General features: G+C 41.4%; 1 protein-coding gene across 1 annotated transcript in view; it reads right to left on the reverse strand.

The window, feature by feature from the left end:
- NDST4 (N-deacetylase/N-sulfotransferase (heparan glucosaminyl) 4) overlaps positions 1-16,051 on the reverse strand; it is an 81,988-nt gene extending 65,937 nt beyond the window's left edge. The window contains exon 1 of the mRNA XM_010135869.1: positions 15,071-16,051. Coding sequence (XP_010134171.1) covers positions 15,071-16,051 — 981 coding nt within the window. The remainder of the gene's footprint in view (positions 1-15,070) is intronic.
- Between the last annotated feature and the right edge of the window lie 2,297 nt (positions 16,052-18,348).

Raw genomic sequence — 18,348 nt, forward strand, 5'->3', positions numbered from 1 at the left:
CAAGCCAGGATGCCGTTGGCCTTCTTGGCCGCCTGGGCACACTGCTGGCTCATCTTCAGCCGGCTGTCGACCAGCACCTCCAGGTCTTTCTCTGCTGGGCAGTTTCCAGCCACTCCTTCCCCAAGCCTGTAACGCTGCAGGGGGTTGTTTTGGCCCAAGTGCAGGACGTGGTGCCTCAGCCCATCGATCCAGCCCGTCCAGACCCTCTGTGGAGCCTCTGACCCTCAGGCAGATCAACACTCCCACCCAGCTTGGTGTCATCTGTGACCTTACTGAGGGTGCCCTCAATCCTCTCATCCAGATCATTGATAAAGATGTTAAAGAGAACAGGCCCCAACACTGAGCCCTGGGGGACACCGCTGGTGACCAGCTGCCAGCTGGACTGAACTCCAGTCCCCACCAGTCTCCGGGCCCAGCCAGCCAGTTTTTGATCCAGCGCAGTGTACACACATCCAGGCCATGGGCAGCCAGTTTCTGCAGAAGAGTGTTGTGGGAAACGGTGTCAAAGGCCTTACTAAAGTGCAGGTATGAGAATGCATTCCTGTAGTACATAGAGCCTTCCACAGGGAATAGGTTTTGGTGAAAAATACAGCCCACACCCTAGAAGAAGGACTTCCAAGTGTAGTGATGTCTGATGACAATAATAATACAGTGAAGATCGGTGTTTTTAACACTTGTGATCCTTTTGTAAGTCTCACAATAGCTGAAATTTTGGGGTTTTCTCTGTTCTTACACATATGATAATACCAGCTGTCAGGCTTTATGGTGAATGAGTTTCTAGCACTTGGGAACAGTGAAGAAAGCTAAGCTCACCAGCACATTACATGCTTGCATAGTATTGTCTTAGGAAACAAAAGAGGTGGGGGAAAGGGGGATGTTTGGGTTTTTTGTTTGTTTAAAAAGTGTTCCTATGTCAAAGCCATTCACATGCATTTTGGTGGCAGGCAGAAAGTGTTGCTACTGAGCTAGTTAAATTTTAAATCTAGTTGCTTTTGATCTTAGTCATTATAGCTACTCGTCATACTTTTCTCTTTAAATATTCCCATTGAAAACTGCATAGCTCCTTGCAGTATAAAGTAGGAGTCCATGTAACTTAGGGTCATTAAACTGAGAAAAATATCTTCAACAAAGTATCAACCTTTTAATTATAGGTGTTACACTAAATTTCCACTCATTTTTGAAGTGAGAAGTTCTATTACCCTCCTAGCTGTGGGAGAGTGCCATAATTTTATTTTAAATGGGAATAGCTGTTTAAAAATCATAAATACTGGACTGTTCTGATAGGTTTTACTTGGCTAATGCTTTGCTACCCAAATGGTGTGACAAGCTGTACGTTCAAACCCTTATAAGAATTTGCAACTGTGGGATGAGAAATAGCTAAAAGATAAGTGGTACTTTTCCACTGTGGAAAATCTTCCTTATTCCTCAGGAATCTACAGGCACGTACTCATGTCTATATATATTATGCTGAACTATAGCTTTTCACATTTACAAGCTCGTCCTCTTATCATAGAATGGCTGGAGTTGGAAGGGACCTTAAAGATCACCCGGTTTCTACCCTCTCCTGCCATGGGCAGGGAGACCTTCCACTAGAGCAGGTTGCTCAAAGCACCGTCCAGCCTGGTCCAGTTCCAGGGATGGGGCATCCACAGCTCCTCTGGACAATCTGTTTTGGTGCTTCATCACCCTCATAGTGAAGAATTTCTTCCTTATATCTAACCTAAATCTACTCTCTTTCAGTTGAAAGCCATTACCCCTTGTAATTATGCCCTTCCACTGGCATAGCACAGAATATTGTCCAACATAGCAACAGAGGAAAGCAAGGACAAGTACTCATGAAAGTTCATTATTCAGCCAAAAATTTTCCCCAATACATTTAATCAGTTAAGCAGTTTCAAGTGATTTTCCCGTAGCCTGGCGAGCACTCCGGGGTGTCCAACCAGCACCGCACTGCCCTGGTATACCCTCATGTCAACGGACAGTCTTTGCATTGCCTTTGGAGAATGCCCAGTGCAATGTATAGGGGCTTGTTGGCCGTGCCCCCCAGGGTAAACCTTATCAATAACGGTGAAAGAGCAATGAACTCCCTTTTCTAGACAGTTGCTTTTTCCCCATGGCTTAGTCCACTGTAGTTCTGCTATCAACATAGAAGGGAAGAGGAGGGAGCTTCTTCTTACCCTTCACAAAATCTTGGAAGGAGAGACAGAGCACAGGTAATTTTACATCCAAGTCTCAGCCAAGATACTGATCTTTGGGAATGTCTAAACCTCCCTTTGGCATCATCCTAAGCTCCTGAAATCAATGTGCATATCGTCAGCTCAAAGTGTTTCCTTACATTAAACAAACAAATGATGAGGTGGAGCCAGTCTGAGGCTTTGCCCCTTGTTGCCGGGCTTTGAAAGGTACCTGCTGCCTGAAGGCTGAAAGGAAATCCCCTCCGGCCTTTAACACCGAGCTGCTCTGTAAGTTCCACCTTGCAATATTTACAGCAGTGACGGGTAGCTTTTATTTCCCGATAATATACTGGCAGCATGTTTCCAGTTACGAGAGGAATAATAGTGAAAGCATATGGGAAACCTTATTCCCTTTCCTAATAACACATACAGTGGTGTTACACTCCATAATACCACAGACATACTTCTTTATGATCCACATAAATCTCAGGATGTGTTACTAGGAAGACACATGCAGAGCTCTTTTTATTAAAGAGTTCACATTCTGCAGCTGAACCTATTTTTTGAAAAAGAAATGCATTATTATTATTAACCATGCAGAGTGTAGCCTCAGCAGTTCACAGTTACGCCTGGAGTTCCATTAAAGATTTCCTAAATTAATAAGATTATCAAGTATTTAGTCCCTATTAGTTATATATAGGTTAATGCTTTTTCATCCATGTATATTCAATTAATTTCCAAACATTTGTGCTAATTTCTTGAAAAACATGCAGTAAACATTATTACAAAGAAGGTTTAGCCTTTATAGCCCGTAGGGAAGATGGAGAGAGCATAGTCCTGTTCCAGAGTCGGCTTTGATCCTCCTCCCTTAAGGCTCTCTCCCACGTTCTGTTCTTCACCAGGCTGCTTTTCCCCTGGAACAACCTGCTGGCCGTGGCATCTTACAGTCCCTTTCCCATCTAGGAGTCCTGCCCTTCCTTTCTTCTCGCATGTTCACGCCATAAACCAGGCAGAGGTAGCGGGTCTGGCCTGTCTTTTGTTTGTAGCTGCTTTATCTGTGCCTACGGTGACAGGAGGGAGGGTGGGGGAGCACCCAGGCACCCCAGCGTGGCCAGCTGTGGCCTCCCTTCTCTCCAAAGCCCTGAGATCACGGTCAGAGCTGTGCTTGCACAGAATGTTTTTAAGGCCAAACTGCCTTGATATTGAAATCAATATCAAAACTTCTATTAAATAAACTGATCCTGATCTAGGCTTTGAATCTACACCATTAATGAGCAGACTAATGTACAGACGTACAGACTTCCGAGGGGTTTAAAAACCCAGGGAAGGGAAAATTAGGCTAAGATTTACCCTGTTAAAACAATTGGACCTCAACCAAAAAAGCACTTGCACTTTCAAGAGTCACTGACGGGTTTAAGAGCCAATATTTCATGAGGTTGGGAGAAGGCAAACAAATACAGTATGCTGTCAAAAATGCAAATTCAGGCATCCTTTATACTTCAAGGGCTGATGTTTTGGGGTGAAAAACATAGGTCCTTGAAGCCTATGACTTTGATTCAATCAAGGAAGTTGAAGTATCATATTGAAACAACTTTTAAATGTTGCTTAAATGTTGGTATTTTGGATTTAATATGTAATGTAAAAGTTACATTAATAATTCTGGCTTTTACATAAAATGAAGAGGCAGTAAAAACCTGAAGTATCAATTTCCTGGGATAGTCTCATATTAAAAAAGTCTCTTAGCAGAGTCTGAATTATTTGCATTTTCTAATTCCTGGAAGATCAGCAATTCCAAAGCTACATTTAATTACAATCTTTTGGATTTTTTTTTAATATTCCCCAAACTGCCCACTTTTCCTTCAGCCTGCCTGAGCAGATGAGCTGGCAGAATGTAATTTTATTTAAATAACAGTGTTCCAGTGAAACATTCTGCATTTAATAAATCAACATTTTGCCATGGGAAACTGTTTCACTGGAGCAGTCTGAGTTGATGGAGTAACGAGAATATAAACTTCATTTTCCCCTGCCTTGCCACTTTGCTGTTTCGGAAGGATTTTTCACCCATTAAGCCCAGGATAAATGGCTAAGCAAGTTGGAAGGAAGTAAAACTAAAATCCTAAATCCTAATTCTTTGAATTTCGCCATACCTTGGTCAGACAGTATCAAGAGGTAGGTACTAGTTTTAATATATTTAATGTGTGATTTTTCAAAAAATAAATGCTAAAATGCCAATTAAATGACTGCATGAATTAAGAAACGTAAACTCCTTCAGATAACTCATTCAGCCTTCTCCAATCAATCAGAAGTGTTAAAAATAGTGCGGGTGTCACGCGTTAGACAAGCCGAGCGTGGATCCCACTAGAGATCCCGCTTCTGTTTGGGTGCCGTCTGGATGAAAACGTGAGCAGCAGATTAAAAGAGCGCTGGTGATACGGAGAAGGAACAAAAATGTAGAAAAGAGGGAAGGTTTACAGATATTTAGAGAAACTATCATGGCTTGGTAAATGGTATTTATAATTTATGCTCCTGGAGGGGAAAGACGGAATAAAAACTGTAGCTTTATTTCCTCACAAAAACATCTTATCAGAGATTAACGCGGAGGTGATGTTTTGCTAATACGCTATGTTTGGGGAAGGGGAGGCGTTACTTTCTTTCAGGCGAAAATTAAAACAGCCAGTCACCAGTTCTGCTTTTGTAAAATGACCCTGAGGTGAGATAATGGCTTTACTGCTCAAATTTAATGGCCACAGAAAGGAACAGGCTATTCTAACCTTGTAAATCTTACTGCTAACTAAACAAAAAAAGATATTTTTTAAAGGAAAAAAACCCCCGTGAGACCCTGTCTCACAAAAGAAAAAAAAAAAAAAAAAAAAAAAAAGAAAAAATTCGCTCAACTTCAAGAATTTCAACTTGTTGAAACTACTTTCTTCCCCAGCTGTGTTCACGTGCCCTTTAACCCATCCACAGCACGACGCTTGTGGCTCTGTGGGCTTGGACGGCAGACCTGGCTACGACAAACTCTGGACACCAAACGCAAAGACGCTCTTAAAGAAACTCTCAGCTGTGAAGGCCACCATGTTGCCTTAGACTCTCTGTGCCAGCCTTAACTGGAAATACAAGAGCTTTTTGTCCGCTGCTGATGCTAAATGCTGGAGTTTTAATTCACAAAACTTTAATACATGCAATGGGTTGCACTAAATCAGTCCTAATGAACAAAAGCACTGTTCAGAAAGCTCAAAGTGTTTTTGCTAATACACTGGTTTGCAGGAAATTATTAACTTATCCTTCCATTTTCTTGTTAGTTTTGAAAATGAAATCCTATTAAGGTTAAAAAAAAACAAAACCCCCTTGTTTTGTTTTCATCCTGGCATTTGTCGAGAGAACTTTTCTAAAATATTCAAATATTGTAACTATTGCAATTTATCATAATAAATATTTCCATTACAAATTTAGATATTTTGTCCACATGAAATGACATGTTTAAATCACTAGTCTTTTATAATATTATAATTGAGGCCAAAAAGTTCTTTTGTACTTTTGGTGAGAAATGAATTAATAGCAATCAAAAATCATTTTTCTGTAAGTATTGTAGAACTAGGAAGGTGTTTTTACAATGTCATATTCAATAGTTAAAATCAAAAATGTGAAAGAAATATTTTAATGAAAGAAAAGGCACTTCTACTGTAAGGAACCATGCAGAAGCATCTCATAAACAGTTAGAAACCTTGATTTTAGGACCACTGCATATTCTGGCACAGCTAGAATGCTAATTGTAAGGAGAAGTATTGCTTGGCCGGGACAATGTTTCCACGGTAAAAGGTTCCATCCAAATAAAAATGTAAGATGTGAGAGTCTCTCCGCGACAGGCTTCCAAGGAGCGGGGCAGCAAACGGCGAGCTCGACAAACAGACTGGGAGTGCCCCGTGTAGCAAAGCGGTGGCTCTGTGTTTGAGACGTGTTAACATCTAACCCCCAGCACGCACGTCCACGTGTGCGTGAAGCCTACAGCAAAAAAATAAAGTGATCACACAACATTCCTAGGCAAGGGTGCTTGGGGAGTCTGTGGAAGGGGAAGATTTTTCAGGAGCTTCCCAGCACTGTAGTGTCCACATTTTCACTGTTTTCTAAGTTCTTGTGAGCACGGGTGAAGTTTCACAGGTGCTGCCACCTGCTAGCCCCAGATAACATCAGCTCGATAATGTATCTTGGTACAAATATCCCAAGCAACCCTAGTATGGAAACAACTTAGGCAATTGAAAAAGAGCTTTATACTTATGGCTGTGAGCATTGCTGTGCTGTCTGAGCGGAGAGCAGGCTGCCTCTCCTCCTGGACACTGGCAGTGCCATGCACCTGTAGCGTGGACCGTGGTAATGGAGAACAAGGCGAGGCTTTCCCGAGAGAGCCAGTAAACACTAATAAGTAACGAAAGGTTTACCCATCGTGTGCTGGGAATGCTCTCGGTCTTAAGCTGGAGAGCCTTGATTTGTGTCTCCACAAAGGGTAGGAGAGTTGCCGTGCCAATGGTCATAGGTCAAAACCTGAGCATCTGGTCTAACCAGTCAGCATCTGATGGAAAACCACAAGGCATCACGGTGTGTTTCATTACAGCTCGTGCTTCCACAGCAACCCCTGAATGCTTTGCATATTTTTTCTTCTTTTGCTTGGCCAGTCACCAGAATATTATCTGGTGACATAAACATAACAGGCAGGATGATTTTCTCATCAAATTTGATTCTTTGTGTGCTTATGATCATTGCAAAAAACCCCCAAGAAATTCTCTGATGCACAGACATCCCCTTCAGCAGTTAAATAACTGTATCAGACTGTCATGATTTCAAATGTTCACCGAAATCATTCATTTTTGCTTATTTGTTAAAGTAGCTACACACAGACCATATGAAATTTCCTAAATAAAAGTTTCTTGTGAAGTGAACCTCTCCAGATGGATCAATGTGTTTGTACGCAGAGCACTGCTCTCCAGCAGACCCTGCTGAAAGCAGTACGTGACTCATTCCACCCATTCCAGGCTATGCATGAATCATGGTGAGCGACGGAGCCGGAAGGTCATTTGCTCTTGTGTCTGTGTGAAAGTACTTGCAATCTGTATATGTCCAGAGGAAAAGGAAACCCTTACGAAACCTTTCCCGCCCTTGGGGGAAGGCCTAAATCTCCCCACAGATGAACGCGCAGCTCACTACAAGCAACAGTCACATCCCAGGTATTGACCAAAGGCATTTTTTGATGAAATGACGCGGGAGTTTTAGCTTGAAGGTTGTACTATTATCTGGTAACACAACCTGCTTATGATTTACCTGTTTCGAAGTTCCCCATGCTGGCATGTGCTGTTTACCTTCAGGAACGATAATAAATAGACAGTGCCCATCTACTAGAAAGTAATTTTCACTTTGGAGGGACACCAAGGCTGGTGTTTCAGCTGCAGCTCTTGCTAGAGTCCTCTGCATGAGCTGGAATTTGGTAAATTTACCTAAATTTGTTTTCATACTACATTATGATACAGAGGTGGGCAGCAAATGCCTAGTTAATTACTGACAAATATTTTAAGTTTCAAAGCTCTCCTCCTTTTCTCTTTGAGATTTTCTCTGTTATCTCATCTCCCTGTCCATCCTTCCAGGTGTTTCAGCTGCAGCTCTTGCTAGAGTCCTCTGCATGAGCTGGAATTTGGTAAATTTACCTAAATTTGTTTTCATACTACATTATGATACAGAGGTGGGCAGCAAATGCCTAGTTAATTACTGACAAATATTTTAAGTTTCAAAGTTCTCCTCCTTTTCTCTTTGAGATTTTCTGTTATCTCATCTCCCTGTCCATCCTTCCATCTGTTCACCCTTCTTCTGATGATTGCCATTTTCAATCGTTTGAGTAATGCTAATGACACTCAACTGAGCTTTTGCTCTAAGTGTTGTTTCTTCAGCTCACATTTGGATGACAAAGGCGTATTTAAAGTTATTAAAGTAACTGCATTATATATGGAATTCATGGTAATGTGTTTATTGCTGCATCAAGTGCTTTTAAGGCAATAATTATGACTGCTCTTTAAGTCTGCATTGGCTGGCCTTTCTCAAAACGTATTTGATCGTTTCATAGAGTGTTATTTTGCTATACAGGAAGTAATTGTTATTGGTCCTTTTTAACTAACTAAAAACTCCGGTTAATGTAGAACTCTTAGAGGTCGATAGGAAGCAGCCACATATTTGGCTCCTACAGATTCCTTAAATGTTATGAAAATGATTTAAATCAAATTAAATGAAGCTAGATTAAACAGAGTACCGCATATATCCTGGATATATACGCCAGTATGATACAAGCTCTAACTTCAGCATTATTTTGGAGAAAGGATTCTAGAAATCGGTACAAATCCAAGAAACTAGTGCAAGCATAGGCAAAGGGAAGTGTCACAAGACAGTGACGTTAGATATTCCTGAATTAGACCAACGACTAAAATCTCCTGACCTCTCTATGATTTAAAATATATTGTTCTGGGTTTTAAAATTTCAAAATTGTTACTCTTTTTCAAAGTCAAGTTCTATCAAGTTCTTACAAGCTGGTTAAAAAGAAATAAGAAAGAAGGATGATTTTTTCTGGTTTTTTTCAATTCTTGGGGAAAAAGAAAAAAATCAGATTTGTGATAATTCTGTGGTGCTTGTATAAACAATATCAAACTGCACTGCTTGGTGTCTTTAAACCCTGCAGACAAAAAAACAGTGTGGCCTCTGGGATAGGAAAACACCAAGCAAGTTGTCAAGCATTCAGGAAAACATTGCTTAGATCATGTAATAAAGGTACCCTTCTAATATGTGGGACACATGGAAGGAACATAATTATCTAAACTAACAAAACGAAAGAGCTAGAAAATCAGAATTTTGGGGGGGGCAAGACTGTATAAAACACTGTCAAGACCTACTATAGCTTCAGCAGTAAATCTGGCAGATGAGAGAACCCCAAATCTATTATAATTCAGTCGGGTACTCAGATAAACAGTCAATCTGCCAGGCCACCAAGGAGAAAAATAAATGTTTTGCTGATGGCAAAGGAGTTGTGTTCTTTAACTACATTAGTACTGAAATTCTGAATGAAAGAACAGGCTTTATTGAAATAAAAAAGTATGCAACTTTCTGTGTGATGTATCTTGACAAGGCACTTCAGCAGTATTCAACACTCCAATCATTGCAGAAAGAATTGGGTGATTCAAGAGACCTGAACAAGGCAAATATTGAATGAACTGTCATCTCTGCTGAAGCAGAATGGAGTAGACACTCCCATTTTTAAAAGAATTGTCTGATTATTAAACTGTTCTCATAATGCTTTCCCAGCTGCTTTTCCAATTCATTTTGAAAGTCTTTAAGACCATCCAAAAATGGGAAGTCCAGAATTTCACTTCATTGTGTTCTTCACTGCTGACTCTCAAGTGCTTTAAAAGGTGACATAAGGGTGACACATCCTAAAATGACTAATGCTTGGCTGTCTCCTCTGGCTTCCTGTGCTCATACATCTTCTGGTGTTCGTTTCTCCCTGCATTGTCCATTGGTGTGGTTACTTTACTGGCAGGAGTTTATCATTACAGAAAGGCTATAGGGATGACTATCGTATCTCACGTTATCGTCAGGAAGCAATTCCTGTTTGCAGCTTCTGCTGAAGGAAAAAGCTGCAGATGAATGAACAATAAAAAAATTTGTTTTAAATTTTGCTCAGGCACTGGGGATTTGGGGGACTGATATTGAGTACATTTGGAAGTAACTGGATGCAGATTAAGGTATTGGCCTGCTGTAACTTCCATCATAATCTTCTCTACAGCTGGGTGTGACTGTAAGATGGGTACAAGAGAGTAGAGCATCCAGAGAAACTCTTCAGAAACCTCAGTCTGAAATCCAAGTATCCATCACAATCCTCCCTCACTTTTAATTGTGGTCTTGACTGCTGTTGGCAAATTTCTATAGAAAGCTGGACACATTCTGTGACCCTAGATGTGAAGGGATGAGGGAATGTGTTATTGTCCACTGCTAAATAGAGTTTCCTCATCCACATGCCTGCCTGTGCTCCACAGCACCCTATGCCCATCCACAGCTTTGTACTGACTCTCGCTCTGCCATGCCTGGTGATGGGGCCTGGACATTTACAATTATTCCACCTGAAAATAATTGTCCTTGCAGGAAAATCAGAAAAAGCATATGCTGGAGAGGTTCAGACATTGAGCTCAGCCTCCTGCTGAGCCAGCAATCTTTAATTTGGAATTAGCAGAAAAGATGCAACTTCAACATGAATTCTTGTCTTTAAAACACTAAAATGAACAAGAAATCACAGCCTTTCAGTGTTCAAGGCATTTTAATGATGGTGAAGGTCAAAGTGCAGACATGTGGAAGTGAGGAGGTGTCAGGGACTAACGTAATTCTTATTTCCACTGAAGTAAGTGGATTGAAGCTTAGAGAGGAAGAAATGCAGAGAAAGCAGATGGGTTATGTGGTGCCACAAGGAGAAGGAGGGACTGCAGCCAACAGTGACACAAAGGACATTTCCAAGCACTGCTACATCATTTTATAGTATCTCAGAAAGCACAGGGATGCTCCTGCCCTTATGGAAGCAATTAGAAAGAATGCAGAAAAGTGAAGTGTATTTTCTAAAGAGAGGGGCTTTGTGAGACGAGGGTGCCTGGATGAGCAATTTCTCTTTATTTATCAGCTCCAGCTGGGTGAGTGGGAGAAGAGGAGGAAGCAGGTGGCTCCTGAGAGAAGGGAATGCTACGGGAGAGAAGCTGTGCTGCAGTGCAAGTCCTAGCGTTAAGGGGAGTAGAAAGGCTAATGGTGTTTGGTTTGGTTTTGTATTTATTAAAGAGTAAGAGCCTTAGCTTGTGTTGTGATCTCGCAGGGGTTTTTAAAGTTACTAATAGAAAGCGTGTTTGTGAAAGGTGTTGAAAAGGCCCCGGTTGCTGCGTTCAGCTCTTCCAGGGTGAGTAAACACTGTACTAGCTCATACTATAGCAACAAAAAAAGAAAAAAAAAAAAGAAAGACTTTGGCAGTTTGTGTACTACCTGTTTAGGTAATGCAGCTCTGTTTGTGCTCAGCTAAAAGGAAACTTTAAAGGTAAAAGTTTTGTATTCTTTCTGCATGGTAATACCAGACAGAGCATAACCAGACGTTTCTATGTTTGTTCTGCTAAATCACTAGTGCCAGCGATCCCAGATCTGTTGTGTGTCTGCAAACCAACATAATTTGCAAGTAAACAAATTCAGTAATTCCACAAATTAACTGCTGAATTCTTGAGTCTTTTGCCTTCTAAAATCAAGCAGTGAGATAATATATTGGCAGGAGGAACAGGGAGACATTCATTTGCAGAGGCTCGCTAGGCTCAAGATAGATCTCAGCAAAGCTTGGGGAAATAGCTTTGTGTGGCTCTGCTGAGTTCCTGTTTAATTACTTAGCCAGATATGACCTTGCACAGCTTCTATAATACAGGGGACTAGGAGATCTTTTGTGGTAAACAGAACCCATAATAATACCATTTTCTAACCTCTGTTTCTCTAGCTGATGCTACCCGTCATAGAACTATATATATCCTTGAAGCACCTAATTGAGAAATGGCTTTGTGAGGGGATAAAAACATTTGAGTTGCAGGAAGTAATTACACAAGAACAGTGTTACTTGTCTTTTTATTGTCACATACAAATACTGTTATCAGAAAGCTCATTTCTGGTAGTGTGTCCTTTGGGTTAGCAGTTATTATACGATTGGTCACTGCCTAAGAGGTTGAAGTGATGTTATTTAGTGGCATTTTTCATACAGTTTAGCACTGTATAAATAACAAATATTTTCTTTTATATTGGTGGTGCTGATATTTTAAGCTTGCATTGCAGGGGACAGGATGAAATGAGTTTTGAGGTTCATGACGTAAGCGTGGACTGTGGAGGTTTTCCATTTTGTTGGGTTTTTTGGTTATTTTTTTGGTGTTGTTGGGGGGTCTTTTGGTGGTAAATACACCTGTAACATGCAGCACAGAAAGGAGACGGTCCAAATTCTGCCACTTTGTTGTTGAACAACGTACAGAGCCTGTGCTAATCATCTAGCTATCACAGCCATTCACACTTCCACCCTTATCAAGCTGGTACAGGACAAGCAAAATCTGCCCCTAAAATCTCACGGTGCCTCCATGTGTCAGAACCAGCCTCTCACCTGCAGTGAAAACGTGACCCTCTCTGAGCAGCTGGTCAAAGCTGCTGCTCCTAAATGCATGGTGATACTTTGATATCGCTTCAATATCAGCCTCTTAAATATTGTCTCCCTTTGCTATTTTTGCCTTTCAAGCAAAGAAGCTGCTTTGCCTTAAGGGGTGAAGGCAGGCGCGCTGGTTCTTAATTGCCTCCTTCCCCAAGTGACTTGGGAGATTGTTCTCTAACCAGCTGTAATTATCCTTTACTGTAAACTCACCAAAGCACGCTCCAATTTCGGTGTTACGTTCATTAGCGAGCACCCTGTTTTGAACGTTAATGTGTTCTAGGAACGTCCAGTTTGTAGGATGGACTGATTTGTGTAGCGATTGTTTGTGAAATACCCCGAGGAACGTGTGTACAGGGTAACTGATTTGAAATGAAACCCATAGTGTTAAGGACAGAATATCAGTGGGTGGTCAAACTGCAGTGTTTTACGTGTGTACATTGTCTAAAAGGGAGATAAACTTTTAATTGCCCCCCAAAGAGCGCTTGATGGGAAGGTTGATTCTGAGCCTGTGCCTGCAAGAGATTTCTCCCCTGGTCTATGTTTGTGGTATGAGTTCTTGTTTGAGGTGAAGATGGGGTTTATCCTGTGACTGAACCTATTGGTGGTTTTATGATGGAAGTGGGCTTCTAATTTAGCACTGGAGAAGTGTGGGAAGAATGAAAGCTTCCCTTCATACCTTGACTCAGACATAATCCATAAAATAATCACCGCACATTCCTTAAAAAAAAAAAAAAGTTAAAATAAGTCTGAATCCGAGCAGGTGTTTTCCCGTTTTTGAGATACTCAGCAGTGTGGACCGCTTGTCTTTCATATGGGTAAATGCGTGCAGCACATAAGAGTGATGCTGAATGCTTCTAACAGCTACTGTTCCGCCATCGAGCTCCTACTCAAGCCCCTGGATCTGGAGTTTTCTGCCGTGACCCCTATAATGAGCATTAAAGCTGGCTGCTCTGCCAAGCACTTGTGGAAAGTTTTGCCTAGCAATGTTGTCAGTCTCTGGATAATAAAGGAGATGACTTGGGGGTTTTTCTGCCTAGTGAGATTATTCCAGTCAAAAGTATCATTTGAATTTCAAGTGACTCTGTGCGGACACTTTTCTTATCATAATCAGGGCTCTTTAACCAATGTAGGATAATAGACTTCCTTAGTGGAGTGATCCACATCAGAAAGAGATGCTCTCAAAAGTGTGCAGGCTGAAAGCTATTGACGAAAAACTTGTTCCACGATTGCCTTTTCAGTTAATTTCCTCTCATATACCAGCCCTTCCTCAGAGCATTTTACCATGTATTTCTGGAGAGAGAGAGAGAGAGAGAGAGAGAGAGAGAGAGAGAGAGAGAGAGAGAGAGAGAGAGAGAGAGAGAGAGAGAGAGCACTTGATCACTGAGCACAGTGCTCAGATCTCAAGACACCAGGCGCTCGGAGTGCCTCATGGTAGAAATCAGCACTGACGAGCATTCATACGCCTGGTTTGGCTAATAGAATTACCTGAACTGTTGTGATGTGCAAAATTGTTTTGATTGTTGGAGACTACTGCTTTTGCTAGGTATTTTGATACCTCTCTTAATACTTTGAGGAGAGGGCAGAATCAAGAAATCTGCGTTTAAAAACCCAAGGCTTGATTATTGCTCATGAAAGCTTTGGTGTATTTACAGGAAAAAACACTCTAGAGCAAGGGTTTGAGAAAGTGATGTCGCATGCTTAGGAACTTCATTTAATCTCTGAATAGGACAATTCCCACATGTGGGAAGTTGCAAGGAAATATCTGTCATGCTATTGAGCTCTGTCTATTCTTTCGAAGTTGCATACATCTTTGAAAATTACTCTGAACAAATCTAATGGCATCCCTGGATACTACAGACAATGAAAATAAGTTTAAATAAGTCTGTGGGCTCTTCACCATATCAGATGGTTGTGTCATTTGCTGAAGTGTAGACCTTGCTTCCGTCCTGTCACTGGTAACTCTAAACACTCTTCTGCTAATACACTAATGAAAATTACCCTGCTAATTGTTGTGAGTCAAAATATGACTGTAACTTTCTCAGGCTTTTTCTCCTTTTGCTCTTTTTGTTCTTTTTAAATATGGTGATAGTTATGTGAGATTTAAAGAGGCAACCACCTTCTACTGTTCCACTTTTCAGAAACAGTGAAAGAAAGAATACAGAAAATGCCTATAAATGGTGTTATCTATAGGCCACATACATGCATGTGTATGTCTGCAGGGAAAAACAAATTAATTCTGTGTAAAACCTGTGTTGTTATCCAAAGCTTCAGACAACTCAGCAGCAAACTTGCTCCAGAAACAGAGATCCTTTTCTTTAGTTTAAAGAAAGATCTTTGTTATGTGAGGTATAAAAAGTCACCTTTGTTACCTAGATGATCTGGGTGAAGCCCTGGAGCAGAAGCTGTATAAACAAGAGACAGCCAGTACACTCTCTATATGCACTACCGCATGAGGCCATCCCTGTGTATCAACGTGTACACACATACACAAATGCATCTCTGTACGTAGGCGGGGAAAAAAACTTTCAAAGTAATCACAGGTTATGGTTTCTGTATCTGCTAGCTACGGTTGTGCCCTCTCAGCCTTCACTAGGAACTGGAGCTTGCCAGCTTCTTCAAACTTTGTCTCTTTTTAAATACCCCATGTATCCCCCAGTTCTTGCCTTACCTTCACATCATTGATGTTCATCCTTGTTCCTTCCTTCCCCACAAAGATGTCATCTATGTCAACCAGAATGTACCTATCCAAGGACAGCGTGAGCCTCTTCCCCGAAAGGAAAGAAATGGCATCAATAAAGATCAGTTTGTGCAACCAGAAGGTCAGGTTGTTCCCAAAAAGGACTCTCTGAATCCCGTCGTGAAGCCCCAAGTCTTGGATGACAGTCGCATACAGAGCAGCCTTTGGCAATGCCACGGTGGGTGGTCTGGACGTCTGCAGTTCGGTTAAAAGCACGGGTTGATAGGTGGAATGGTTAAACTGGAAAACTGTCCAGTCTTCACCAGGCAGTGGACCTTTCTCAACCCTTGGCGCTTTGGTAATGCGCAGCAGGGGAGACTGAGGGTTTACCACACAGTCTTTGAGGGCTACGTTATTGTACAGATGTAATGGCAATCCTTTCAACTTTGTACTTGGGGCGCTGTTCTCGTTGGCTTTATGAAAACCAATTATGCTAACACTGTATTCCACACAGTATTTTTCCAGAAGCTCTCTATTCCACGAGTCCATCGATACATACTTTAAAATATTCTCATATATAACAATTGTGTATTTTCCTCTTCCATTGTCTGTGAGAGGGGGAATATCCCCCTTAGCTGGTGCAATGACCATGTGGTACCGAAATGTGCTGGACTCAAGGATGGCTATGATGTCTTGGCCCAGCTGAGAGTACTGGCTTTCCACAAACAGGAGGACAGTGGGATCAGTTTTAGATGGATCAATTGGTTTAGCTGTTTTCAGCTCCACGGACCTGTATGGTAGAAGCTTGAGGTCATCACACTCTGCTTCTCCAGTGGTTTCCACGAGGGCTATTTCCTGCTTGTAGCCAGTGTAGAGGTAATAGGCAGAAATGACGATACTTGCCAAGCAGAAAGTCGCCAGGAGAATGACCAGCGTTCTGAAACTTCTGCGGAGCTTCACAGTTAGATTCATCTTTCACAGGACTTCCAACTTCTGTTGGGCTTGCTGCTTTTTTTGTTCTCTCTTCCTAAAGTGCCATAGGAACAAGGAGATGCAGAGGTGCCAATTCCCCTCCCAAGATGTTCATGTGACCATTGCAGTGCATTTACGAAGCTGTTGGGGAGGTTATAAAGCTGTTGGAGAGGGAAGTCAAAGGATCCGGAAAGCTAAATTGAAAGAGTTTTTCCCAGAATGCAGCAGCTGCCAATAATCTGTGAAGAGGACTCTTAACATTATCTGCAACAAGAAATAAAAGAAGAGTAAATAAAATCCATAAAGCAATTAAAGACACTTGTTAATAAAGACAGTGATTGATATTGGTAATCTGAGTTAAAAGAGAAGTTTATGAACAGTTTAAGGAGCCCTCAGTGTCACTTGCTTTCTTGATTATTGAGATAAGCTGCATTAAGCAGATCTCCCATATTCTTAGGGGATAAAAATAAAGCCTGAATATAACTTTTTGAGGACATGTATCACTTCATTTATGGGAATTTCTTATCTAAAATGGTTCATTGCTACTGCAAATAGGAATGACTGAAGATTGTAGGACAAGATTAGGACAAAGGAAATGTTTGTTAAACATTGGACCATGTTCCGCATCAAACTCAAACTGCAGAAGGTTTTTGAAAGGGGTGACAAATTCTGTGTTGGACTGTGGAACTAATAAAACCAAAGTGAAGGATTTGTAGGACATTTCTCTCCCGTTTCCACTTGTACCTGGAGCAATCAGTTCTTTACAGTCACTCAAAGGCTGTCTGGAATGATTAAGATTGTGCATGGATTTTCCAAGTGAATGAGGAGGCTACCAAAACTACAGGGTGCAGCTGTGCATGCCTCTGCCTCCATCAGGGATGAAGGGAGCTGGTACAGAGCATGGCAAGTACAACCAGAGAGTGGTTCAGGGAGTGCTGAACGGGCACATAGGTGTGCGCCCTGGGCCATGACACCTCCAGCTGAAGGACTGTCCCTGCCATGCTGCATAGCTGAAGTACAAGGTGGTTAAACCTGACTGCCTGTCCAGCTCTGAAGCCATTGTGCAATTCCCAGTAGTTCTACCTCAAGTCATGAAAAATTACCATTGGTAACAATAAACCATATGACTCAGGGCAATTAAAACTAACTGAATAAATAGCCGATGCTGCTCTATGCATTTAAATAGGAATTAACATATTTCTGATTTATATTGTTTACCTATTGGAACAACATGAGACTCTAAGCAATGGATGATTTTTGAACTACAAGGAAGAAACGCTCTTTCCAGGCAGACGCTTCTCCGTTGATGTGTCCTCCTCCATTAACTCATTACACTTTTGAGTTTCTTTCTGAGAAGTATTCATTCACCTTAAGCTTTACACCTTAAACTGGCAAGTGCTTCTAAGAAAGGTAGTAAAGAAATATGTCTAGAAGCGAGTTTTATGACTTTAATATACAGTTACAAGGAATCTCTAAGGAACGGACGCTGACTGTGTCAGTTCAGGGTCTTAAAAATGCAAGTGAAAAGTTTTAATTTTGCTTTAAATGCCTTGTATACCACTTTCCTGATAGTATTCTATCGCTTTGGGGAGCTTATTGAGCAATGAACAAAATGTTGAAGTAATTGTGAATTAATGAATCTACTTGCTCATGAGAAGCTTATGCTGCTTTTGCTGTTTTGAGACAGGGAGTTGTTGCTGAGGCCATTTGTGGCTTTGCCAGGTTCAGGGGTTTTTTTTTTTGCTTTGCCGTTCTCATTTGGAATCTTGCTAGTGCCTGTATTGTGAGCTACTCCATCAGTGACCCTGCTGTATGTCACACAGCAACTGGCCAAGAGGTGAGCAAGGTGGGTAGTTTATCCATGGACAGAAATGAACAGAAATGAGAAAAATGTTTTTTATTTGGTAATGTATTGTGTAAGAGAGAAGAAATAGTAAAAAAAAAGACAACTATCACAAGAATACTGAAATAATCCTGATAATTGTCAAAGTATTTGTCCCCCTTTGGTGCTTCCCTCATGCTGCAGTTCTGCCTGCTTGCTGGGATCTCACTTCTTATTAAGCCTCCAATTAAGATTTTGTCAAAAGATAAAACTGGATCAAGCAAAGCTTCCTCTGTGAGCCCGTGTTCCAGTTTTGGTGCTCAGCCCGACTCCAAAGGCTTATCGGATGAGGAGAATTGCTCTCCGTGGGAAGGGCAGCCTCGCTGGGTGCCCCTAAACCAGCTAATTGCAACGAGCCTTGGTGTTGTGAGCCTGAGAGAGGCGGGTGTCTTGGACGCAGCCTCTCCGGGAGCTG

This window comes from Buceros rhinoceros, unplaced genomic scaffold, assembly GCF_000710305.1.
Source record: "Buceros rhinoceros silvestris isolate BGI_N320 unplaced genomic scaffold, ASM71030v1 scaffold7035, whole genome shotgun sequence".
In the NCBI taxonomy this organism is placed as follows: Eukaryota; Metazoa; Chordata; class Aves; order Bucerotiformes; family Bucerotidae; genus Buceros; species Buceros rhinoceros.